Here is a 26,797-nt window from a genome sequence, read left to right as displayed (position 1 = left end):
TCAGGAGGCTGAGGCATGAGAATCATTTGAACCCAGGAAATGGACAATGCAGTGAGCTGAGATCGCGCCACTGCACTCAAGCCTGGGTGACAGAGCGAGACTCCGTCTCAAAAAATAAATAAATAAATAAATAATTCCAATGTTAAACTGCACTTAAAAATAAATTAGTACACTCAAGCCTGGGCGACAGAGTGAGACTCCATCTCAAATAAATAAATAAATAAATAAATAAATAAATAAATAAATAGCAATGATATAATACATATCTAGGTAGAAAATCGAAATGTTTCTAAGTAGCAGAAACAGCTCAGCTTGAAATTTGACAGAAAAGGACCCATTACTGGTCTCTGACTTTTTGTTCTAAATAAATTAGTGGGTCTCAGTTGCAAAACAGACATTTACATAACACATTTCAATTCCTTTAAACTGGCTTTCTAAGCTCTTCCTTAAAAAGCTTGATACAAAAGGTGAAGAAGGCCGGGCGCGGTGGCTCACACCTGTAATCCCAGCACTTTGGGAGGCCGAGACGGGCAGATCATCTGAGGTCAAGAGTTCAAGACCAGCCTGGCCAACGTGGTGAAACCTCGTCTCTACTAAAAATACAAAAAATAAAAACAAAAAAATTTAGCTGGGCGTGGTGGCATGCGCCTGTAGTCCCAGCTACTTGGGGAGACTGAGGCAGGAGAATCGCTTGAACCCAAGAGGCAGTTGCAGTGAGCCAAGATTGTGCCACTGCACTCCAGCTTGGGTGACAGAGGGAGACTCCATCTCAAAAAAAAAAAAAAAAGAGTGAAGAAAACGATACAAAAATCAAAAACAAGTCAGGCACGATGGCTCACACCTGTAATCCTGGAGCTTTGGTAGGCTGACATGGGAGGAGGGTTTGAGGAAACGAGCTTGAGACCAGCTTGGGCAACACAGCAAGGCCCCATTTCCACAAAAAATAAAAAAATTAGCTAGGCACAGTCGTTCGTGCCTATACTCCTAGCTACTTGGGCTGTGGCAGAATTCTACCCATCACCCAGGAGACTGAAGTTACAACGAGCTATGATTGTGTCACTGCACTTCAGCCTGGGCAACAGAGGGGATCTCTGTCTCTTTTAAAAAAAAATCAAACAAGGCAGCCGGGCACAGTGGCTCAAGCCTGTAATCCCAGTACTTTGGGAGGCTGAGGTAGGCAGATCACGTGAGGCCAGGAGTTCGAGACCAGCCTGGCCAACACGGCAAAACCTTGTCTCTGCTAAAAATACAAAAATTAGCTCAGCATGGTGGCTTGTGCCTGCAGTCCCAGCTACTCGGGAGGCTGAGGCAGGAGAAGTGCTTAAACCTGGGAGGTGGAGAAAGAGAAGAGAAAGATGCATTCCTAGTGAGCTGAAATTGTGCCACTGCACTCCAGCCTGAGTAACAGATCAAGGCTCCATATCATTAATTAATTAATTCCAAAGAAAGGTTCTCATTGAAGTTGTGTGTCTTTGATAAGTCCTGACGTTGCCAACAGGATCTTCAATGGATTCAGATACGGACTTAGCACTGGTACAATCTAGTGGCCCAAGACCCTATTCTTCTCAATATAAATGAAAAAAATTCACATCCAAAGTTGGTAGGTCAGGTTGGGCATGGTGGCTCACACCTGTAATCCCAGCACTTTGGGAGGCCAAGGCACGTGGATCACCTGAGGTGGAATTCAAGACCAGCCTGGCCAACATAGTGAAACTCTATCTCTACTGCGGGAGGCTCCATCTCAAAAAAATAAAAATAAACAACAAAGTCGGTGGGTCAAATGCTCTAATTGTTTCTTGGAAAGCCATATAAAATTTATTCAAAATATAATACACACCCGTAGAAATGCCTAACCACTTACTGAAAGGCAGCTTATGACATGTAAATGTTCCAAATGCAAGGGTTAATGCATACATCTTTAATATTCCAGCTCTATTGCTCAATATAAAGAAAAATGTGTTTAACAGTCCCATTTCAAATAAAAACACAGCAATATCAAATAGTCAATATAAACTTGCAACTGCATAGTATCAACTTCAGCAAGCTAAAAAGATGAGATTTAAATAAACCTCAAGCTAACTTAGAAGGTACACACCATCTGCCAAATTCTTCACAGCAATAATAATCTTATCCCTCAGAAACACCTTGTAAACACTGGATACTCAATGATAGCGTAAAAAGCACGCATTATTGAACCTGATTTTTATATGAACAGAATTCACTAAAACTCTTTAAAATATTGAGAACAAATTAATTCAAATGGTGTCATATTCCCATAGAAGCAACTCAATCTTCAAGTCATAGAGTTGTACATTAGCATCTTACAGTCAGTGATAGTCATGCAGTAAACATTTTCAACCAAATAAGGATCTGACTTATTAAGAGAAAGATGCAGTCCTAGAAAAATCCTTAAAATGTGGGAGTCCATGTTACATATTCCAATTCCTCTCCTCCCCAGCAGCTAATTTTCACGTACAGTTTAAGTACCCCAAATCTGAAATCTGAAACACTCCAATATCTGCAAGATTGACTGACTGATTGAGATGGAGTTTCATTCTTGTGGCCCAGGCTGGAGTGCAATGGTGCTATCTCCGCTCACTGCAACGTCCACCTCCCGAGTTCAAGCGATTCTCCTGCCTCAGCCTCCCAGAGTAGCTGGGATTACAGGTGCCCGTCACCACGCCCAGCTGATTTTTTTTTTTTTTTTTTTTTTTTTAGGTAAAGACAAGGTTTCACTATGTTGGCCAGGCTGTTCTCCAACTCCTGACCTCAGGCAACCCACCTGCCTCAGCCTCCCAAAGTGCTGGGATTACAGGCATGAGCCACCACGCCCAACCCCAAATCTGCAAGTTTTAAAGCACCAACATGGCACTAAAAGGAAATGCTCAAGTTGGGTGAGGTAGCTCACGCCTGTAATCCCAACACAAGGCGGGCGGCTCACCTGAGGTTTGGAGTTTGAGACCAGCCTGACCAACATGAAGAAACCCTGTCTCTACTAAAACTACAAAATTAGCCAGGCATGGTGCCGCATGACTGTAATCCCAACTACTCAGGAGGATGAGGCAGGAGAATCAATTCAACCCAGGAGGCAGAGGTTGCAGTGAGTCGAGATCATGCCGTCGCACTCCAGCCTGCGCAACAAGAGCGAAACTCTGTCTCAAAAAAAAAAAAAAAGGAAAAAAAAAGGAAATGCTCATTGGGCTATTTCAGTTTTGGAATGCTTAACTCGTGAGCATAATGCAAATATTCCAAAATCTGAAAAAGCCCAAAGTCTGGAACACTTCTCATCCCAAGCATTTCCAGCAAGAGGCAGTCAACCTGCACCACAGAAAATGGTTTAAGGCTTTTGATACACTATTAAAAATGTAAATTACAAATAGGAAAAAGGCAAGTTCAATCTAGTTTCGAATCAATTTCAGTTTAAACATATGTTTATTCCATAAGCTAAAAAAATGTAAATTTGGTACATTTCTACATCAATGCTATATATAATTGAAATGTTTATTACAAGTATCAGTCCATGAAAACATCAAAATTGGCTGGATGTGGTGGCTCAAGCCTGTAATCCTCGTGCTGTGGGAGGCCGAGGTGGGTGGATCACTTGAGGCCAGGAGTTTGAGACCAGCCAGGCCAACATGGTGAAACCTGTCTATTAAAATACAAAAAAATAGCCAGGCATGGTGGTGCACACCTGTAGTACCAGCTACTCTGGAGGCTGAGGCACAAGAATCGCTTCAACCCGGGAGGCAGAGGTTGCAGTGAGCCAAGATTGTACTACTGCAATCCAAGCAGCCTGGGCGACAATGTGAGGCTATCTCAAAACAAAACAAAAAAACACACAAAATCGATCTTTGGAAAGATGGTCAATAAAATAGTGATCTGCTCTCTTTACTTACACAAGGGTATACAGGATATTGTTACTACTGTTCTCTCAATGAAATATTAATAAGAACAATGCCACATGGAAGACAAACAGCTAACAATAATTCTAAAGCAGGAGTTAAGTTAGGGTTCCCACAGATAATCTATAATTTAACCTGCTTTGATAATGTTAAGAGAAATGGATCTATATGCACATCCGCCATTCTTAAATGGATGTTTATGGCCTCAAACACACTGGACAAAAAATCTAAAAGATTAAAATTTTATTAAAATTGACAGGAGCATCACTCATGATAGCCAAGACGTGAAAGCAGGTCGAGCACAGTAGCTCTTGACTGTAATCTAAACACTTAGGGAGGCTGCGGCAGAAGATCGCTTGAGCCCAGGAGTTCAGGACCAGCCTAGGCAACATAGCGAGACCCCATCTCTACAAAAAATAGAAACAGTGAGCCAGGTATGATTCATGAGCACGTAGTCCCAGTTATGCAGGAGACTGACGCAGGAGGATTGCTTGAGCCCCGGAAGTTGAGGCTAGATTTAAGCCATGATCCTGCCACTGCACTCTAGCTTGGGCAACAGCGTGAGACCTTATCTCAAAAAAAAAAAAAAAAAAAAAAAAAGTTACATGGATGTAAGCTAGGGATCAAACACTGTTAGGTATCAAGTATAGGCCTTTCATGGAGGCCTGTAATCAAAATACTTGGAATGGGGCAAATTGTTACATTAACCAGAAATGGAAATACTATTCCTATCAATCATATACAATGTGCCTGAAAATACTGCTTTCTTTTCTTTATTTTTTAGACAGAGTTTTGCTCTTGTTGCCCAGGCTGGAATGCAATGGTGCAATCTCGGCTCACTGCAATCTCCACCTCCCAGGTTTAAGCAATTCTCCTGCCTCAGCCTTCAGAGTAGCGGGGATTACAGGAATGCGCCACCACGTCCAGCTAATTTTTTTGTTATTTTTAGTAGAGATGGGGTTTCACCATGTTGGTCAGGCTGATCGCGAACTCCCAACCTCAGGTGATCCGCCTGCCCCAGCCTCCCAAAGTCCTGGGATTACAGGCAAGAGCCACTGTGCCCAGCCTATCTTTTCAGATATTATCACTCTGTTGCCCAGGCTGGAGTGCAGTGGTGCAATCAATCAGGGCTCAACCTCCTGCCTGGACTCAAATGATTCTCCCGCCTCAGCCTCCTGAGTGGCTGAAACTACAGGGGCACTCGACCATACACTGCTAGTTTTCTGTATTTTTAGTAGAGAGAAGTCTAACTATCTTGTCCTGGCTCATCTCAAATTTCTGGGCTCAAGAGAGCCTCCCAAACCGCTGGGATTGCAGGCCTCAATCACTGTGCCTGGCCTGCCTTGTTTTTTTTAGAAATGAAAAACATAATTTATAGCTCACAGATATTTCTTTTTCTTTTCTTTTTTTTTTTTTTTTTTGAGACGGAGCCTTGCTCTGTCGCCCAGGCTGGAATGCAGTGGCATGATCACAGCTCACTGCAGCCTCCACCTCCCTGGTCCAAGCAACTCCCCTGCTGCAACCTACCGAGTAGCTGGGATTCTGGAATTACAGGCACACGCCACCACGCCCGGCTAATTTTTTTTGTATTTTTAGTAGAGACGGGGTTTCACCACGTTGGACAGACTGGTCTCGAACTCCTGACCTCAGACAATTGCCTGCCTAGGCCTCCCAAAGTGCTGGGATTACAGGCGTGAGACATCGCACCAGGCATTAAGTATATTTCTTACATTATCCTACCATGGTTTAAATACTGACAAAAAATGACTTGGAATGCCTGTCAACTCTCTGAGATTAGACTGATAATTTTTGCTCCCATCTCTAACATTGTATTCTGTGGGATTTCTCATGAATTTGTTTTAGATGCAAGGACTTAAGTCTAATATTTACATTTTCTTTTCAAAATCATAAATGAAACAATCACCTCTGAGTAACACTAACAACTTATTAGAAACTTACATTATCATCTAGTTCTGAAAACTTCCCAAGGAAATTAGGAAATAGGGTTTCTGCTCTGAATTCCATAGTCAAGGAACTATGAAAAGACTAAACACCACACATATAGGGAAAAGCAGCAGAAATATTAAATTCCAAGAGCTTTTGCAGAATTGAGCTGTTTTCTCACAACAGGAAGGGAAAGTGAGTTTGAACTGGGCTTTGACTAGCTGGATTAAACTACACGTTCAAGAGATAAGTGAACAATGGCAATTCTCTATATTAGCAAGAAATAATCAGGAATTGACATTAAAGATGTTCATTCTCTCCAAATGCATCCACAGATCCAAGGCAATCTCAATAAAAATTTCAGGACAGTTTTTGTTGAAATTTGCCAGATTTCACTCTAAAATTTTTATGGGACAGCAAAAAACCAACAATAGCCAAACCTTTTAGAAACAAAGTTGGGGAGCTGGGTGCGGTAGCTCACACATAATCCCAGCACTTAGGGAGGCTGAGACTGGCGGATCACTTGAGGTCTGGAGTTCGAGACCAGCCTGGCCAACATGGGGCAACCCCATCTCTACTAAAAATACAAAAATTAGCCGGGTGTGGTGGTGTGCACCTGTAATCTGGCAGGTGGAGTTTGCAGTGAGCCAAGATCGCGCCACTGTACTCTGGCCGGGAGACACAGCATGACTCTGTCTCAAATAAATATATAAACCTTGACCCTTACCTCACCTCATATACAAAAATTGAGTAAAATGAATCACATGATGCTTTTTTCAGACAGGGTCTTTGTCGCCCAGGCTGGAGTGCAGTGGCATGATCTCGGCTCACTGCAACCTCCACCTCCCGAACTCAACTCAAGCATTCCTCCCACCTCAGCTTCCTGGCAGTCGGGACTACAGGTGCATGCCACCACGCCTGGCTAATTTGTTTGTATTGTTTCCGCCTGCCTTGGCCTCCCAGTGCTGGGATTACAATTGTGAGCTACTGTGCCCAGCCAAATCACAGATCTTAATGCAAAAGCTAAAACTATAAAGGTTCTATAAGAAAACTTACAGAATATCTTTTTTTTTTTTTTTTTTGAGAGAGGGTCTTGCGCTGTCACCCAGGCTGGAGGGCAGTGGTGAGATCTAGGCTTACTGCAGTCTCTGCCTCCCCAGTTCAAGCAATTCACCAACACACCCAGCTAATTTTTGTATCTTTAGTAGAGATGCGGTTTCACCCTGTTGACCAGGCTCATCTCGAACTGCTGACCTCAAGAGATCTGCCTGCCTCGGCCTCCCAAATTGCTGGAATTACAGGCGTGAGCCACTGTGCCCAGCCAAAAACTTACAGAAAATCTTAAGTGACCTTTGCATGACAAAGATTTCTTGAATACAACACAAAAAGCATCAACTATATAAAGAAAAAAAAATCAACACTGATTTTAATCAAAATCTGAAATTTTTGCTCTGCAAAAGCCACCATTACAAGGAAGCCACAGACAAAACACTTGCAAAATATACAGTTAACAAAATACTCCTGACTAGAATACAAAGAGCCCTTAGATCTCAATAAGGGAATAGCCCAATAAAAACTGGGCAAAATTGGCGGGGCATGGTGGGCTTACACGCCTGTAATCCTAGCGCTTTGGGAGGCTGAGGCAGGTGGATCACGAGGTCAGGAGATAGAGACCAGCATGGCTAACATGGTGAAACCCCATCTCTACTACTAAAAATACGAAAAAGTAGCAGGGCGTGGTGGTGCGTACCTGTAATCCCAGCTACTCAGGAGACTGAGACAGGAGAATCGCTTGAACCCAGGAGGCAGAGGTTGCAGTGAGCCGAGATTGTGCCACCACACTCCAGCTGGGGCAACAGAGCCAGGCTCCGTCTCAAAAAAAAAAAAAAAAAAACTGAGCAAAATTTTTGAACAGACATTTCACCAAAAACATACTGGCATGGCAAAGAACATGTAAGGATATGTGATGGAACACAGAACAACACTACTCCACATGGAAATTAAGGCTGGGCGCGGTGGCTCATGCCTGTAATCCCAGCACTTTGGGAGGCTGAGGTGGGCTGATTACCAGGTCAGGAGTTCGAGACCATCCTGGCCAACATGGTGAAATCTCGTCTCTACTAAAAATACAAAAAAATTAGCTGGGTGTGGTGGCACATGCCTGTAGTCTCAGCTACTCAGGAGGCTGAGGCAGGAGAATCGCTTGAACCCGGGAAACACAGGTTGCAGTCAGCCGAGATCAGGCCACTGCACTCCAGCCTGGGCGACAGAGCAAGACTCTGTCTTTAAAAAAAAAAAAAAGAAAGAAAGAAATTAAAACCACCATGAGATGCTATTGTATATGCACTACAATAGCCAAACTAAAAACACTGTCTATACCAAGTGTCAGCCGAGATGTGAAACATACTCATACACTGCTGGTGAGACTGACATGACCACTTTGGAATACAGTTGGATGCTTAAACATACACCAAAACATCCATATGGGCTGGGCGCAGTGGCTTACGAGTATAATCTCAGCACTGTGAGAGGCCGAAGTGGACAGATCACCTGAGGTCGGGAGTTTGAGACCAGCCAGGCCAATAAGGCGAAACTCTATTACAAAAACAAAAATTATGCTGGTGTGGTGGTGCATGCTTGTAATCCCACCTACTTGGGAGGCTGAGGCACAAGAATCGCTTGAACCTGACAGCCAGAGGTTGCAATGAGCCAAGATCATGACACTGCACTCCAGCCTGGGCGACAGAGTAGTGTGACTGTCTTAAAAAAAAAAAAAAAAAAAAAATCCACACAATCCAGCCATTCCACTCTTACCAAGCAAGTGACAACAAGCACATGTGAAGAGGGGCAGTGAAGGTGAAAGTAATCGGATAGAGGCAGATCTTGATTATACAGAGGTAGTTTCACAGGAGCATGCACAAGATAAAACTTATCCAACTGTACACTTTAAACCTAATAAATAAGGCAAATACAAAAATTCTCAAAGGCCAATATCAATTAAAGGAAACATGTTAAATATCTTCAATACTACAGGAGATCTTCAGCAGAAGTGACCCTATTAGTTCCGTTTCTGAAACTTTGAGACTTTGTGGTGAAAAAATTGTAAAGGACACAGAAAAGTAGGTGTTAGTGAGCTCACTTAGGAAGGTATTTCAGAAAGTTCAGGATATTTTGAGACTGGTATATGGCAATTTGGTGAAATGCAGATATTTCATGAAAAACGGTTGGTAACCCACTACTTACTCATACTCAGCATATGTAAGCACAGGGCTTCCTATACATTAGCTCTAATGCCCAAAACCTTGCAACACAAACTGAAATATGAGGTCAAATAATGTAGCCAGTATTATGGTGCCAATAAATATACCACGTGTCTCACGTCAAAGGAGAGCACTAAATAAAATTTTATGAGTGGATCAGCTTTGGTCTGCCAACTAAAGATATGAAACTGTACAACTCAGAAATTTTAGTGGCCCAACTACTTATAAAATCCAACCTGGCCGGGCACGGTGGCTCACGCCTGTAATCCCAGCACTTTGGGAGGCCGAGGCAGGTGGATCACGAGGTCAGGAGATCGAGACCATCCTGGCTAACACGGTGAAACCCCATCTCTACTAAAAAAAAAAAAAAAAAAAAAAACACACACACACAAAATTAGCCAGACGTGGTAGCAGGCACCTGTAGTCCCAGCTACTCAGGAGGCTGAGGCAGAAGAATGGTGTGAACCCAGGAGGCTGAGCGTCCAGTGAGCCAAGATCTCGCCACTACACTCCAGCCTGGGCGACAGAGCGAAACTCCGTTTCAAAATTTAAAAAAAAAAAAAAAAAAAAAAAACCAACCTTGCATGGTGGCACATGCCTGTAATCCCAGCTACTCGGGAGGCTGAGGCAGGAGAATTGCTTGAACCCAGGAGGCGGAGGTTGCAGTGAGTGGAGATTAAGCCACTGCACTCCAGCCTGGGCAACAAGAGCGAAACTCCGCCTCGAAAAAACCAAACCAAACAACAACAAAAAAAATCAAACCTTGTAATTATGATCTTTCCACTTTGGATTACTTTTTTCATAAATTCGCTTCTTCTCTATTCAATGTGAGCAAGTGTGGGTTTTTTTTTGAGACGGAGTTTCGCTCTTGGTGCCCAGGCCATAGTGCAATGGCGCGATCTCAGCTCACCGCGACCTCTGCCTCCCGGGTTCAAGCGATTCTCCTGCCTCAGCCTCCCCAATAGCTGGGATTACAGGCATGCGCCACCAGGCCTGGCTAATTTTGTATTTGTAGTAGAGATGGGGTTTCTCCATGTTGGTCAGGCTGGTCTCGAACTCCGGACCTCAGGTGATCTGCCCGCCTCAGCCTCCCAAAGTGCTGGGATTACAGGCATGAGCCACCACGCCCCGCCTGTAAGTTTTTATCAATCAATGAAATGATCTATAAGCCATACACATTAACTGATTAAAACAATCCCTTGGTTTAAATAAAAAGTACAGAAATACCTTTATATAGCATCATCTTTCCCCCCACAGGAACAAAGGAGGCTTCCTCTTTTTTTATTTGAATTCTCTAAATGCCATTTTTAATTAATTAATTAATTATTTTTTAATTTCAGAGTTTCACTCTTGTTGCCCAGGCTGGAGTGCAGTCGTGCTGTCTTGGCTCACTGTAAGCTCCACCTCCCAGTTTCAACCGATTCTCTTGCCTCAGCCTCTCAATTAGCTGAGATTAAAGGCATCTGCCACCACACTCAGCTAATTTTGGTATTTTTAGTAGAGACGGGGTTTCACCACACTGGCCAGGCTAGTCTCGAACTGACCTCAGGTGATCTGCCCGCCTCAGCCTCCCAAAGTGCTGGGATTACAGGTGTAAGCCACCACACCCAGCCTAAATGCCATTTTTAAAAAGGGATGGGGAATCATCTGGATCATGACTCTGATAAAGAATCAACACCACTGGTAGTCCTAGAGGACCTTTAAGACTTCAGTGATGGCTAGGAGTGGTGATATACCTGTAACCCCAGCACTTTGGGATGCTGAGGTTGGAGCATCACTTGAGGCCAGGAGTTCAAGACAAGCCTGGACAACACAGGCAAACTGTGTCTCTATCAAAATTAGAAAAACTTAGCTGGGTGTGGTGGCACATGCCTGTAGTCCTAGCTATTTTGGCAGGCTAAGGCGTGGTAACTGCCTGAGCTCAGGAGTTTAAGGCTGCAGTGTGCTATGATTGTGCCACTGTACTCCAGCATGGGTGATACAGTGAGATCTTGTCTCAAAACAAATGAATAAATAAAAGACTACCATGAATAGCAACCACTCTTTATTAGGGAATTCTTCCATTTGACATGTTAGAATTTCCCAGCCAGGCTTGGTAGCAATTTGGGACGGCAAAGTAGGAAGACTGCTTTAAACCCAGGAGTTTAAAACCAGCCTGGGCTTCACAGTGAGACTCCATCTCTAAAAAAAAAAATTTTTTTTAATTAGCTGGGCATGGTGGTGTGGACCTACAGTGCTAGCTACTCTCAAGGCTGAGGCAAGAGGGCAGGATGCAATGGCTTACGCCTATAATCCCAGCACTCTGGGAGGGTGAGGATCACCTGAAGTCAGGAGTTCCAGACCAGCCTGGTCAACATGGCGAAACCCTGTCCTTACTAAAACAAATACAAAAATTAGCCAGGCATGGTGGTGTGCATCTGTAATCCCAGCTACTTGGGAGACTGACACAGGAGAATCACTTCAGCCCAGGAGGCAGAGGGTGCAGTGAGCCAAGACTGCGCCACTGCACTCCAGCCTGGGTGACAGAGAGGGACTCTGTCTCACACAAAAAAAAGAAAAAAAGCCTGAGGCAAGAGGATCACTGGAGCCCAGGAGTTCCAGGCTGCAGTGAACCATGATTGCACCACTGTACTCCAGCCTGAGCAACAGAGTGAAACCCTACATCTTTAAAAAACAAAGAAAAAGCCAGGCGCGGTGGTTCGCACCTGTAATCCCAGCACTTTGGGAGGCCGAGGCGGGCGGATGACGAGGTCAGGAGATCGAGACCATCCTGGCTAACACGGTGAAACCCCGTCTCTACTAAAAAAAAAACAAAAAACAAAAAACAAAACACACACACACACACACACACACACACACAATTAGCCGGGCGTGGTGGCAGGCGCCTGCAGTCCCAGCTACTCGGGAGGCTGAGGCAGGAGAATGGTGTGAAACCGGGAGGCGGAGCTTGCACTGAGCCGAGATCACGCCACTGCACTCCAGCCTGGGCAACAGAGCGAGACTCTGTCTTAAACAAAAACAAACACAAAAACAGACCAAAAAAAAACCAAAGAAAAAAAGACACTCTGAGCCCCAATATCAAGGAGCTTATAGTTTGAAGGATGGGGAATAAAGTGACTAAAACAGCCAAGTGTAATGTGGGGTGTGAGGGACAAAACACATAAAACACAAACAAACAGACACATACTTACGGCCTAAAGCTAAATGAAAATCCAGAGAAATGTAATAAATTTTATATAACAAATCTCAACTTATTTAAATGTTTTATTATCTCGCCATTTCTCTTGCTATAAAAATATCTTTTGGAAAATTAAATGTTCTTTTAAACATCCTTACTTTCTAATTATGTCTATCTTTTGCTCTTTTTTTTTTTTTGAGATGAAGTCTCGCTCTGTTGGAGTGCAATGGCGTGATCTCAGCTCACTGCAACCTCCGCCTCCCGGGTTCAAGCAATTCTCTTGCCTCAGCCTCCTGAGTAGCTGGGATTACAGGCATGTGCCACCATGCCCGGCTAATTTTTGTATTTTTAGTAGAGATAGGGTTTCTCCATGTTGGTAAGACTGGTCTCGAACTCCTGACCTCGTTATCTGCCTGCCTTGGCCTCCCAAAGTGCTGGGATTACAGGCGTGAGCCACCGTGCCGAGCCTATCTTTTGCTCTTTAAAATTTTATTCTCCTGTGACCCACTGGTACAGGATACAGTAACGTATAACACAGCAAGAGACATCTAACCCACTCAAGAATCATGAGATTTTCCTGACAGTATTTATACAAGAGGCCTAAATTGAAAATGTCATTAATTTAAAAGAACATGTTGGCCAGGCAGTGGCTCATGCCTGTAATCTCAACAGGCATGGAGGCCGAGGCGGGAGGACCAAAAGGTCAGGAAATCGAGACCATCCTGGCTAACATAGTGAAACCATCTCTACTAAAAAAAAAAAAAAAATTAGCTGGGTGTGGTGGCGGGTGCCTGTAGTCCCAGCTACTCAAGAGGCTGAGACAGGAGAATGGCATGAACCCAGGAGGTGGAGCTTGCAGTGAGCCAAGACTGCGCCACTGCACTCCAGCCTGGGCAACAGAGCAAGACTCCGTCTCAAAAAAAAAAAAAAAAAAAACACCACGTAAAAATTAACATGCTGTGGACAAGAACCTAAAAGCAGATAAAACAAATTCTACATCAGAAAAAAAATGCAGGAATCTAATTTTGGCATACTCTTATGCAGTGAAACCTTTCCTTCCTTTAAAATATACCAGGCATTTCTTTCCAATTATGTGAATGAAACTTGGTTAAAGGGCCGGACTTAGACATCATTCTGTTCTTTTAGCTTGTGAAGCACTCATTATATACACCTAATTTGCTGATTTATGATTCCTCTTTTATATGTGTTTTGTCTTCCCAACTATAACACTATGACATACAGCACTTTGATGTACATGTGTATTTTTATAACCTTAATATTTAGTAGTAATTGGTACAAAGGAAACGCACAATATGCACCCCAGGTGAACAAATATATATGCTATGGTAGTTGGACAAAGGGTATAGCTACAGCAAAAAGCAAAGCGAATACCTTTAAAAGACAGGACACTTACAGAAAAAGGAAATAAAATATTTTAAATTAATTTATGTAATTTCCAATACCAAAGTTACTTAAAGATGAAGGAAAATTAATGTTCAGAAGTTCTAGTGTATTTTGTGAAATAAATCTTTAGGTTAGAGAAGCCTCCCAGTTAAAATTAAATAGGTAATCATGTTGACTAAGTATGGTGGCTCATGCTTACAATCCCAGCACTCTGGCAGGCCAAGGTGGGAGGATTGCTCAAGCCCAGCAGCCAGCAGCATGGGCAACACAGCGAGACACCATCCCTACAAAACATTAAAAAAAAAAAAAAAATTTAGTAGGGCATGGTGGGGCATGCCTATGTTCCCAGCTACTCGGGAGGCTGAGGTGGGAGGATTGCTCGACCCCAGCTATTTGAAGCTGCAGTGATGGTGCCAATGCACTCCAGCCTGAGGAACAGAGTGAGAATCTGTCTCAACAAAGAAGAAAGAAAGAAAGAAAAATTTTTTAAATTAATTTTGTCTGTAACAAATGTAACTACAGTGTTGATAAACTAGTATAATCATATCTATTTTCAACCTGGAAAACATCTTCCAGAACCATCAAATGTGATAAAAAACAGAGATGCAGATTTAAGAACAAAAGGAGGATTTAAAATTATACAACAGTAAAATGGGACAGAAGTAAATCACCTTTTGTTGGTACGGCAGACCATGGCCAAAATTAAATCTGGGGCTCATAACACATGAGTAAAACAATAGTAGTAAAGAAACAAGGAATGACTACACTAAAGATCCCTGAAGAATAAAGTATGAAGGACCTACTTGGACCACATAGTCAAATTGTGCTTATTAATTTCTCAGTCCATCACAGAACATGATCTAAAATAGTTTCAAACCATAATAAAACATTTAAAGAAATGAGAACCTCTTTTAGGGCACATTATTTGCTCCTGCACTATCACTCTTAATCTATGATTTATGATGTATTAAAGATATTGCCACTGAATATACTTAATATTCTTTAAAAAAGACACTGGCATTAAAATCTCATCACATTCAACTCTAAATGTGCTCAAACTTTGTCAAGGTTTAAGTCAGATTAGCTAAGTAAATCCATGTCACTATTCTACCATAATGATGATAAGAGAATGCAAGTGAAGGACAATACTTAAAAGACAAATAATTAAAGAAATTAGACATATTTTAAATGAAAATACTACCAGAAGTATCATGTGCCCCATAATAAAGTCAAGAAAAAAATTTCTATTTTTCAGAGATAAATGAAATACAGTAGGTAAAAAGGCAGTGTATCATAACTGAAATTAGCTAAATCAAAGAATCCCAAGAAACTAATGTTGCCTCAGGTTTCTCAAAATATGACTACATTCCTCAAGGTAGCACAGACAGAAAAGTTAAATTACTCATTAACAGGTATCACTACACCTTCATTTTCTGATCTTTCTTCATTTCAGAAGCCAACCTCTTCCAAGGCATTCCCAGAACCACAAAAGGCAAAACAGCTTTGTGATCTTTAGTACTTGGCTTTTCCATTCCCGAGTTAACCTTACATATGGTTTTTTTTGTTGTTGTTGTTGTTTTTTGAGACGGAGTTTCGCTCGTTGCCCAGGCTAGAGTACAGTGGCACAATGATGGCTCACTGCAGTCTCAACCTCTTGGCTCAAGGGATCCTCCTACCTCACCCCACTGATACCCCTGTCCCCCCCGCCACCTGCACCAAAATACCTGGCTAATTTTTAAATTTTTTGTAAACACAGGGTCTCGCTATGTTACCCAGGATGGTCTCAAACTTCTGGCCTTAAATGACCCTCCCACTTCAGCCTCACGAAGTCCTGGGATTACAGGCTTGAGCCACTGTGCCCGGCCCATATTTTATTTATATATATGTTTTTTTGGAGATGGGGTCTCACTCTTGTCACCCAGGCTGAAGTGCAGTGGCAGGATCATGGCTCACTGCAGTCTCGACCTTTTGAGCTCAAGCAATGCTCCCACATAGCTGCGACCACAGACATGCACCACCATACCCAGCTAATTTTTTAAATTTTTGTCCAGATGAGGTCTTGCTATGCTGCCTAGGCTGGTATAGAACTCCCAGACTCAAGCGATCTACTTGCCTCGGCCTCCTGAAGTGTTAGGATTACAGGCGTGAGCCACTGTGCCATAGCCCATATTTTTAACTAGAATATTTATCGTCAGAGTTTTCAACAGTCCAGTCTCCTCTTTCTCCCAAAAGATAACCTATAAGTGGCCTTCCTGTACCCACCAATACAAACAGATCTGTTTGCTTCATGATAAAAGCAATAAGCTCCATTAGAGCAAAATATACTAAAGATTCATTACATGCCCCCTCAAACAGTCAACTATAATAAAAATGCCAGGAAAAACAAAATTCTGAATTTATAATTCTTTATTTTCCTACCTTCGCACTGGTTCCTTGGAAGAATCTTCCACCTTGTTTTTATCACATTTTCCAAAATTTGTAGTCCATAATACTGAAAATTGGAGAATAGAAGCATGTGAATATATTGCTTATAGGACTGGCAACTCTCAGGATTCACAAATGGACAGACATTCACACATTTACATCTAAAGTTTCAAAAACATTATGCTACCAAGTTTAATTACACATATTAAACAAGTATCTATTCACCCATATACTGAGTTTTCATGCATTTTCCTCATTTTATTGTTTGCTACTCTATATAACGTCCTGCTGTTTATACATGCTCACACCAGGAGGAAGAACCAAATAAAAAGCCCTTTAGCAGCCAAATAGGCTTATCTGTCGAAGGAAAAGTAGCAGCCAGATATGAATTCACAGCATAAATGACTGCTCATAGGCTCACGTACTTTAACACGAACAGGCTCCTAAGAATTTAGCAGCTTGGATGCTATCAAGCTTCCTACCATCCTCTAGGAGTTATAAGCTTTTGGCCAAATATTAAAGTATTGTCACAGATACTTTCTATAGAAAGTGTTTACAAGCATCACTGGTGTGTTACTTAAGGAGCAGCAAGACAACCCATGGGTTTATTTTATATTTTAACCCCACCCTTATAGTTGCTATTTCTACTAATTTAAAGATAAACTTTTGTGCACAGTCAAAATAATCACAAACGCATGTTGCAATCTGTATCTACCTTTCAGGTATTTCTTCCTAAATACTGAAAGTTATAACTAAAAGTACAAAAAATTAAAAAACAGAGATACCACTTTCAAGCCATTTTGTCCCTCCTGCTGATTACTCACTCTAAATAGTCAACAATATTTATAATAATTTATAAAGCCCCAGGAGTTACTACCTGAATTACTATGACCAATTAGTGTGGATAGGCAGGAGGAAGAAAAGGGACAAAACCGTTGTGGTACATTTCAACTGAGAAAATTAGGGAAGAATCAGCTATAATACCTGAAAGGTAAGCTCATTCATATATAGACATATAACCTCAGATTGCAAGTTTTGGCTGAGAATAAGAGTTCATCTTTAAAATGGTTAGTCATTACACAATAAAATAGGAGCATTAGTATTTCAACCAAAGGGATCATGTGAATGCTCATTTTATCCAAAGCACAATATAGACTGTCCCAAACTACATTGTGCTCAAACAGTGAATGTTTTTGCTGTTTTCTTTCATTTTAACATTTCACACTCTTCAAGAAAATTTTGCCATTTCAACTAAAGTACTACATTTGCAGAACATTCCTTAAAAACTTTCAAAATAAAAACAAGGCCAAAGCAAAATTCTAAAATTACAAATTTGATGCTATTAAAATGTTTCATAATCAGCAGTAAATAGTGATGCTTTCTAACCTGTTCACTTTTAAAAACATATCTATTTATTATGTCTAGGTCTGAGAAATATGTAAAAAAAAGAGAGTTGTCCAAATGCCTGAAGTTCTTAATTAGCTTTTAAAAACATACTACCCTAAGCATTTTCTTTAATTTTATAGGCACAAAATCAGATTGTCAAGACTCAGTAAGTCAAAGCAATGCACTGCTTACAATGTATCCTCTTGCCAAAAATCAATTAAAAAGCCTTTAAAACACTAAGAAACAAAACCCACCATATAGTTACAAATAAAAATCTTAAAGATAACTTCATCTTATTTAACCAAACTTTTTTACATTTTTAATGGAAAGACACTGTCCTTTCTTTTTTATTTACTTCTTCCTATTTGATACTGTTACCTAAAATTACTATTTACTAACCTGTAGTTATTTTCTACAACTGTATAAAGGTAGCATAAGCTTGATGAAGATACAATTCATATTTCATCTTTCTGCCAAGGGGGTTGAAGCAGGGAGCCCAATAAAAGCTTTGCCCAGGTTAGGTCAAAGGAATACATCTGTTACTATAATATCCTAAAATCCAATCTCTCCCAGACATAAAGACTTTGCCTATGAAACTAAAACAAAAAAAATTTACATTCCTTTGAAAAAATGTTATTTGGGGCCAGGCAAAGTGGCCCTCGCCTGTAATCCCAACATTTTGGGGAGGCCAAGGCGGGAGGGCCAGGAGTTCAAGATCAGCCTGAGCAACACAGGGAGACCCCACTTCTATAAAAAAATTGGTAAGTTAGCGAGGCATGGTGACACGCACCTGTAGCCCTAGCTACTCAGAAAGTTGAGGCAGAAATGTCACTTAAGCCCAGGAGTTTGAGGTTACAGTGAGCTATAATCACACCACTGCACTCCAGCCTGGGCAACAGAGGTCCTGTCTCTTCAAAGAATTTTTTTTCTTTTTTTTTTTTAGTATTTTTGCTCAAAAATCTGAAGTGACAGTCAAATCTGAAAGCCAATGATAAATCACTACAATCCAAACATTCTAAAGAATTATACTTTTGCCTTACATCTCCGAACCTGAGAAATCCACTGCTGAGTTATGAAGATGAGGGACAGATAACAGCAAAGACTAAATGAAAAAATAAATGCATGAAATGATCCCTATGGTAGAAATTTCTACTGAGCCCTTAGAAATACTTATTTTATGCATTGAATTCCCCTTTCCCCTCCCACCGCCCATGAAACAAAAACAATTGATGAACAGAATTCAGTTAAAGGGAATCAAAAGGGTAGACCTTGTGGAGGCCTGCCGTCAAAGCCTAGCTGTGTCAGTTGCACAGGAAGACACCCCTTTTCTTCCTATTACAAGCAATCAACATAATGGAACATTATGATTAATATCAGGTAGTGTTAACATCTTTAAAGAAAAAAAAATGATTGCATAAAAGCCAAATGTCATAGTGCATAAATTTAGCACCAAATCATTTGTAATTTATGTAAATTGAAGAATTCTTTACCTGTTGCTTTCTTTCTGTTCCTCTAATCATCTCATTTTTCACAAGACAAATTTGAGTTTTTAAAAATACTGTTGATAAATCAACTTAAACATTAGTAATGTCTGTCAGTATAAAAAGCAAAATTTACCAGGCAAGCAAACAGGCAAACACTGTTATGTTACTTAAGGTTAGCACTTTGAGGAAGTTCTGGACTGTATTTTTGACCTAAAATTTACAAGATGTCAAAACTAATTAATATTTTAAAACTGTTAATTAACAAAGTCGGGTTTCAGAAACAGATGTGAATATGGCTATCTTCTGTTTTAACACAATGTATATCAAGTGGAAACCTTTCGTGTATTAAACAGAATGCCATAGTATTTATTACTTTAAGGCAGTTTAAAGAGAAGCGTGAATCATCAAGCCTAAAACAGACAAAACACATTTTGATCAACCCTTCTGTTCAAACTTAAAAAAGGACCAGAATTATAACATTTTCCATTGTAAATAAAAACTGAGTGCTGTCCCATTAGAAGCCCAATGCCATGGAGTGGGGTTTTAAGCTGTCCACACAACTTGGTGTCAGAGGTGCCTGGCCTGTATTATATTGATTACTTGCCCAAAATAATTCCTTAATGTTATGTTTCATCTCTGAATAACATTCAGAATTTATGCTACTTAGACCTGTATACATATTCTAAAAAGAAAAAAACAAAATCAGACAACCAAAAAAGCCACCTTGCATACTAGTCCCATTACAAAACTTCATTCATAATTCTTAGGACTATTTGCAAGAATTAATTATATGCTTAAGACTAAATTTTGAAACAAATTAACAATATAAAATAATTTGAGATAACAAATGCTAATACTAAAAATGAGATACCTTCCTCAAAGTTTATGACTGGAAGAAAAGAAATAACAGATTTTAAAACCACCACTTGCTTACTTTCGTATTCATATTCTGAGAAAATTCCAAAATTGTGTCGACTCTTGTCCAAGCATCAGGATGCTCCTTTAAATGTGTCAGTACTTCTTGAGCCATTCTTTGCTAAAATATTATAAAAAAAAACAAAACTTAAGCTAACGTATTCTTTTGAATCATTCATTAAAATGAAAACTACTGAGCAAGGCACAAATTCTAATTGGACAGAGATTCTATTATTGATGTTCAGAAATATTCAAAAATTAGACCTTACAGAAATAGAAATAAAATTATATAAATATGACTCCCAATCTTTTTTTTGAGACAGAGTCTTGGCTCTATCACCCAGGCTGGACTGCAGTGGTGCGATCTCAGCACCCTGCAACCTCTGCCTCCTGGATTCAAGTGATTCTCCCGCCTCAGCCTCCTGAGTAGCTGGGATTATAGGCAGGTGCCACCACAGCCAGCTAATTTTTGTATTTTTAGTAGAGATGGGGTTTCACCATGTTGGCCAGGCTGGTCTTGAACTCCTGACCTCAGGTGATCCGCCTGCCTTGGCCTCCCAAAGTGCTGAGATTATAGGAGTGAGCCACCATGCCTAGCCAACTTCTAATCTTTAAAGGTGCAAATATTTTACTTATTTGAAACAGTAACATTTTTGGGAGTCAATCTGGTTTATTTTTTAGTCTCAAAACTGAACTGCATTTCAACCAAAGATCTATTCTAAAGCAAGTAAGTTCTCAGCACTTAAATCAACCAAAAACAATATAAAAATTCTTATCTAGGCCAGTTGCAGTGTTTCATGCCTGTAATCCCAATACTTTGGGAGACTGAGGCAGGAGGATCACTTGAGGCCAGGGGTTCAAGACCAGCTGGCCAGTCTAGGTGACAGGCAATGTAACGAGGCCATGACTCTCCAAAAAAAAAAAAAAAAAAAAAAAAAAGCTGCACATGGTGGCTTGCACCTATAGTCCTAACTACTCAGGAGACTGAGATGGGAGGATCACTTGAGCCCTGGAAATCAAGGTTGCACCGAGCTATGATGGTGCCACTACACTTCAGCCTGGGTGAAAGAGCAGAGACCCTGTCTCTAGAAAAACAAAAAAAAGCACATCTACTTAGGTAAGTTATGTAATGTAGCAGGACACTCTGCTTTACAAGAGTTACCAAGATCTCTCTAAATACAAAAATACATTTCATGGAAAGACTGCTGAAAACTAGGTCTAAGTAAAACCACAAATCCCAAATACTTACATACCATTTGAGCTCTTTAAAAAGGGCTCCTAACATTTATTGTAACCATCCTTTCTCCATTCTGAAATTTCACTAATTTCATATATAAAATCTTTGTTTTGGAAACTATTTCCGTTTTTATTTTCATATTTTTAACATGCAACCCAGAAATACTAATCTATGTAGTCATCATCTTGTGCTTGTATCAGATTTTCTTTTAGCATAAAATAACTAAAGTTTATGGAAGTCATCTTTGTGCCTTTCCCTAGTGCCATTTCCTTCCTTTATTCCTTTTTTCTCTTTTTTTTTTTTTTTTTAAAGTTGGAGTCTTGCTCTGTCACCCAGGCTGGAGTGCAATGGCAGGATCTCGACTCACTGCAACCTTCACCTCCCGGGTTCAAGCAATTCTCCTGCCTCAGCCTCCCAAGTAGCTGGGACTACAGGCACCTGCCACGCCTGGCTAATTTTTGTATTTTAAGTAGAGACAGGGTTTCACCGTATTGGCCAGGCTGGTCTTGAACTCCTGACCTCGTGACCCACCTGCCTCAGCCTCCCCAAAATGCTGGGATTACACCTTTGTTCCTTCTTTAAAAAGTAATGGCTTTCATCATGAACTTAGTGTGTCTTTTCCTGTCCACATTTTCATGGCATGTGTGTAAATTTCATGAATAGGGTTGTACGGCTACCAAATTTTACGTTAATAGTATACTTAAAAATCTTTTAGGCTGGGCACGGTGGCTTACGCCTGTAATCCTGGCACTATGGGAGGCCGAGGTGAGCAGATCACAAGGTCAGGAGTTCAAGACCATCCTGACCAATATGGCGAAACCCCATCTCTACTAAAAATACAAAAACTAGCCGGGAATGGTGGCGTGCACCTATAGTCCCAGCTACTCGGGAGGCTGAGGCAGGAGAATCGCTTGAATCCAGGAGCAGAGGTTGCAGTGAGCCAAGATTCCCCAACAATCAGGAAGATTGCCCCCGTGCACTCCAACCTGGGTTGACTGGGTGAGACTCCCTCTCAAAAAAAAAAAAAAAAAAATCTTTCCTGCAATTAGTTTTTCATTTGAGTTTTTAAGATCCAGCCATGTCGACATTTTATTTTTTTATATATATATATAGTTTTTTCATTTCAATGTTTTTCATACATTAATATTTTTACCAACAGCTTTTAATTCTATTGACAAAAAGCAATGGCTTAATCTTTTTCACTTTTGTATCTTTAAAGGTTGTTTTATAACTCAATTAGATCCTTCCTATTTCTTTTACCTATTTCTATTAAAAGTTGTAAGCAAAAAGTTTGGACCAGGTGTGGTGGCTCATGTCTGTAATCCCAGGAGTTTAAGACCAGCCTGGGTAACAAAGAAAAAATTAATAATGAGCCAGGTGTGGTGGGACACGCACTTATGGTCCCAGCTACTCAGGAGGCTGAGGTGGGAAGATTGAGCCTGGGAAGTCAAGGCTGCAGTGAGCTGTGATCAAGCCATTGTGCTCCAGCCTGTGTGACAGAGCAAGAAAAAAGTTTGATGACTTTAAAATCTGTCAGTTATCTTTCTCTTATATTTTACTTTATCATGGGTTTAATTCTATGGTTATAAACAATAAAGCATCAAAAACAGGGTAGGAAGCACTCTCACCACCATTTCTGACAAAGATACCTTATAATCTTTAGCTTGGCTTTTATTCTAGTCTTTTTAAAACAATCGTATGCTCGGGTGGGCACCGTGGCTCACGCCTGTAATCCCAACACTTTGGGAGGCCAAGGTGGGTGGATCACGAGGTCAGAAGTTCAAGACCAGCCTGGCCAACATGGTGAAACCCCGTCTCTACTAAAAATTCAAAAATTAGCTGGGCATGGTGGGGCGTACTTGTAATCCCAGTTACTCAGGAGGCTGAGGCAGGAGAATTGCTTGAACCAGGACCCGGAAGGCGGAGGTTGCAGTGATTTGAGATCACACCACTGCACTCCAGCCTGGGCTACAGAGTGAAACTCTGTCTCATTACAAAAAAAAAAAAAAAAGAAAGAAATTATATGCTTATCCTGGCTTTGATGCTTTATTTTAATCATGACCTTTTCCTCAGGTAGGAAATACAATACCACATTCATGACTATCCCATACATCAATCAGGAAAACACACTGCTACACACTCAATAACTTATATGGTTGTACTCTACCCAGAAACCCACCAGAACCACTGTGGTTGCCTGAAAAGATCAGATGCCTGCTTCCATTGTGAGTCTGTGGTTACAAGAGTTAATGTGTATACTTTAAAATACAATCATACACATTTCTATTTGATTTCATTAAAGGACTGATGGGCATAATGTGTCATATGAGAAATGACAGAAGGCCGAAAGAATAATGATGTGACTTATCTAGGGCCAAAGCACATTTTAGCAGTGTTTTGGTCTTCTCCCTGAGAATATCTAGCTAGATAACCTTATCTAACTAGAGGAAAAGTTGTATCAAAGATCCTCACACAGTAAAAGTTACTTGGTCAAGTTACCATTTTGTCAGATGCTTTGAAGTGATAAGCATTCTACACAGAATCAAATACTTCCCACACTATCACCACCCACATCAATCGCTACATAAATAATATTCTTTCCTGTTAGTTGTAATTTTACTCTCTGATGCTACTTCTAGTATTTGCATTCTGATGTATTCTAATCCCACCATTCTTACATAATGTTCTTTATAAACTTAAAACCCCAGCAGGGGTTTAAAAAAAAAAGACACAAAAGCAAACTAAAGAGAGAGAAAACCTAGCATCTCCCTTGTACTACTAACTGAATGGTGAAAGCATTTTAGTTGCTAAGCAATAGAGTTCAAGATCTTTAACAGAACACAATATTGGAGAAAACATCCAACTCTTCCCGCATCTTTTTTCTAGCTGTCTACTTGGCTAAAAATAGAAAAATGCTTATAACAGAGGGTAGAGGGTAGTCCTAATGTTACACTGCTAAATATCCTACTATACTAACCATGTATGCAGAAGTTCTGTCTACAGATTAAAAGTCACCCTTGTAAATAATTTCTTCCCCTCCCCCAAGTTACACATTCCTTTAAAAAAAAAAGCTACCTACAGCTTTTTTTCCCAGTTGACTTTAAAACCTTAATTAGCATAATAAATTTTTCTTGTCATTAGTGCATATTTTATGAGTAGCAAAAAAAAAATTTTTTTTAATTTTAAGCAATGAGTATCACATATGCTAAATCATTTTCATTATACTGCTAAATGTACCCTTTAAGCTGAGTGCCTTCTACCTATCAAGCACTGTAATAGGTGCTTTTAAACCTCATAACTAACCCTCCAATCTCTTGTAGGACAGGTCATATTTGTACATGGGACTTTAGTAATGACTAGAGAGAGCTTCCAAGAATCAAATTAAGACATCTAACACTAAAAATCATGTTTTCCACTATAGCAGCTCGCTACTACTACTACTCCTTTTCCTTTGAAATAAGACCCCCAAGGAGGTGGTAAACGAAAAGTAGACTGAACTAACGACATAGGACTTTTAGAGACCAAAAGGACTCCTTAACCAGCTTTAAGCTCTAAATCTTGTTTCTTCATTTATAATACAAAATAAGTTTGCTAGTTATTTCTACGCAACTGATTTTGTCACATGATCTATTAACTACTGCAGACAAAATCCTTTTACTTTGGGAAAGTTAACCTATTGTCCTTATAAACAAAAAAATTTAGAAACACTTTTCTTAATCTACTTTTTATTAACAAGTCAATTTTAAAGCAAACCACTAAATTTCTTAATACTATGGAACATTATTAAAAGCAGTATTGCTGTAATATATTCTCAATTACAAAAATTGCCACTAATTCTGTTACAAGCCATGAAGAACACTGCTCTATGTTGGTTTATTTATCATACCTTTAGATGTAGTGAACTAGCTTAGTGCGAAGATTAAACAGTATTAGTAGCTGAATCTATGCGGAAAAAATTAAATGCCCTTTTTCCCAATGGCTACAGACCTGTGCTTCCAATATTACATTCAGAGTTGAACCCAACCTTACTTTCATAGCTTCCTCCAAAAGCAGCTGCTTTCTATGCATCCATGCTAGAAGAAATGAAGCTTAAAGCTTCATGTTGAATGTATAGCATGAGTAACAACTAAATGACAGGGATAATAAATACGGATGGTTAATTTTTTCAAGAATGCTTTGGGAGATAATATACTGATCAAAACGCCCTAAAAGTATAAACCTGGGCTAACAAGCTTACAGAATCACTGCAAGAGTAATTTTTTCTACTTTTAGCGTTTCCATGGACCTTTGTCAAGTTTCTACTATAGTAAAAGCAGTACTGTTGTATTTCATAAGGGAATGGAAACATTTATACATGATGCTTTTTGGACTACTATAAAAGATAGTACTGTATCCACCTTATATGTTTTCAGAAAGTGTAATGGCACTCAGGTTTAGGTTTTTTTATTTTATTTTATTTATTTATTTTTATTTTTGAGACGCAGTCTCACGCTGTTGCCCAGGCTGGAGTGCAGTGGCGCAACATCGGCTCACTGCAAGCTCCGCCTCCCGGGTTCACGCCATTCTCCTGCCTCAGCCTCCCGAGTAGCTGGGACTACAGGCGCCCGCCACCACGTCTGGCTAATTTTTTGTGTTTTTAGTAGAGACGGGGTTTCACTGTGTGTTAGCCAGGATGGTCTCGATCTCCTGACCTCGTCATCCGCCGGCGTCGGCCTCTCAAAGTGCTGGGATTACAGGCGTGAGCCAACGCGCCCGGCCGGCACTCAGTTTCTTAATTATGCAAATATAAATATCTTGACAATATAAGTAACCTCCCATCTACTAGCTGAACATTTATCTAACCAGAAATCTACTGTTCTGGCAACAAAACTACCTTAAAAGATTTCTGGCCAGGCGCGGTGGCTCATGCCTGTCATCTCCACACTTTGGGAGGCCAAGGCAGGCGGATCACGAGGTCAGGAGATGGAGACCATCCTGGCCAATATGATGAAACCCATCTCTACTAAAATACAAAAAATTAGCTGGGCATGGTGGCGCGTCTGTAGTCCCAGCTACTCGGGAGGCTAAGGCAGGTGAATTGCTTGAAAACCTGGGAGGCGGAGGTTGCAGTGAGCCGAGATTGTGCCACTGCACTCAGGCCTGGTGACAGAGCAAGACTCCATCTCAAAAAAAAAAAAAAAAAGATTTCTGACCCAACTGCAAAACTTTTTACTCATTCACAAACATGTTTGGGCCAGCACGCGGTGGCTCATGCCTGTAATCCCAGCACTTTGGGAGGCCGAGTCGGGTGGATCACCTGAGGTCAGGAGTTCCAAGACCAGCCTGGCCAACACGGTGAAACCCCACCTCTACTAAAAATACAAAAATTAGCCAGGCATGGTGGCGTGTGCCTGTAATCCCAGCTACCAGGGAGGGTGAGGCAAGACAATCGCTTGAACCCAGGAGGCAGGGGTTGCAGTGAGCTGAGATAGTGCCACTGCACTCCTGCCTGGACCACAGAGCGAGACTGTCTCAAAAAAAAGTTTGGCCCCACAGGTAAAAAATCAAGTTTTTTTTCTTGTGACATATACAATTTAAAATTGTACACACATTTCTGTTTCACCTTTTAGTTGGGTTCAAAAAAACCAAAAACCTTAAACTGATCAAAATTTGGTTTATGTTTA

The 26,797-nt window shown here is 40.7% G+C and overlaps 1 protein-coding gene across 16 annotated transcripts in view; it reads right to left on the bottom strand.

Moving 5' to 3' along the window:
* Positions 1–26,797, bottom strand: part of XPO1 (exportin 1) — a 60,656-nt gene that overhangs the window by 28,449 nt on the left and 5,410 nt on the right. For 12 of the 16 annotated variants that reach the window (XM_054678422.2, XM_054678425.2, XM_054678426.2 and 9 more), the window contains 2 exons: positions 19,917–20,018; positions 16,107–16,179 (listed from right to left, as the gene is read on the bottom strand). In XM_054678422.2, coding sequence (XP_054534397.1) covers positions 16,107–16,179; positions 19,917–20,018 — 175 coding nt within the window. Of the gene's footprint in view, positions 1–16,106; positions 16,180–18,766; positions 18,831–18,988; positions 20,019–26,797 lie in introns of all 16 variants that reach the window. The other 4 variants (XM_054678427.2, XM_063789828.1, XM_063789829.1 and 1 more) reach the window with 2 other exon arrangements.

The sequence above is a fragment of the Pan troglodytes genome, chromosome 12, assembly GCF_028858775.2.
Source record: "Pan troglodytes isolate AG18354 chromosome 12, NHGRI_mPanTro3-v2.0_pri, whole genome shotgun sequence".
NCBI classification, from domain to species: domain Eukaryota; kingdom Metazoa; phylum Chordata; class Mammalia; order Primates; family Hominidae; genus Pan; species Pan troglodytes.
The sequence above is the reverse complement of the archived record's forward strand: the minus strand, read 5'-3'. Positions and strand labels throughout refer to the sequence as shown.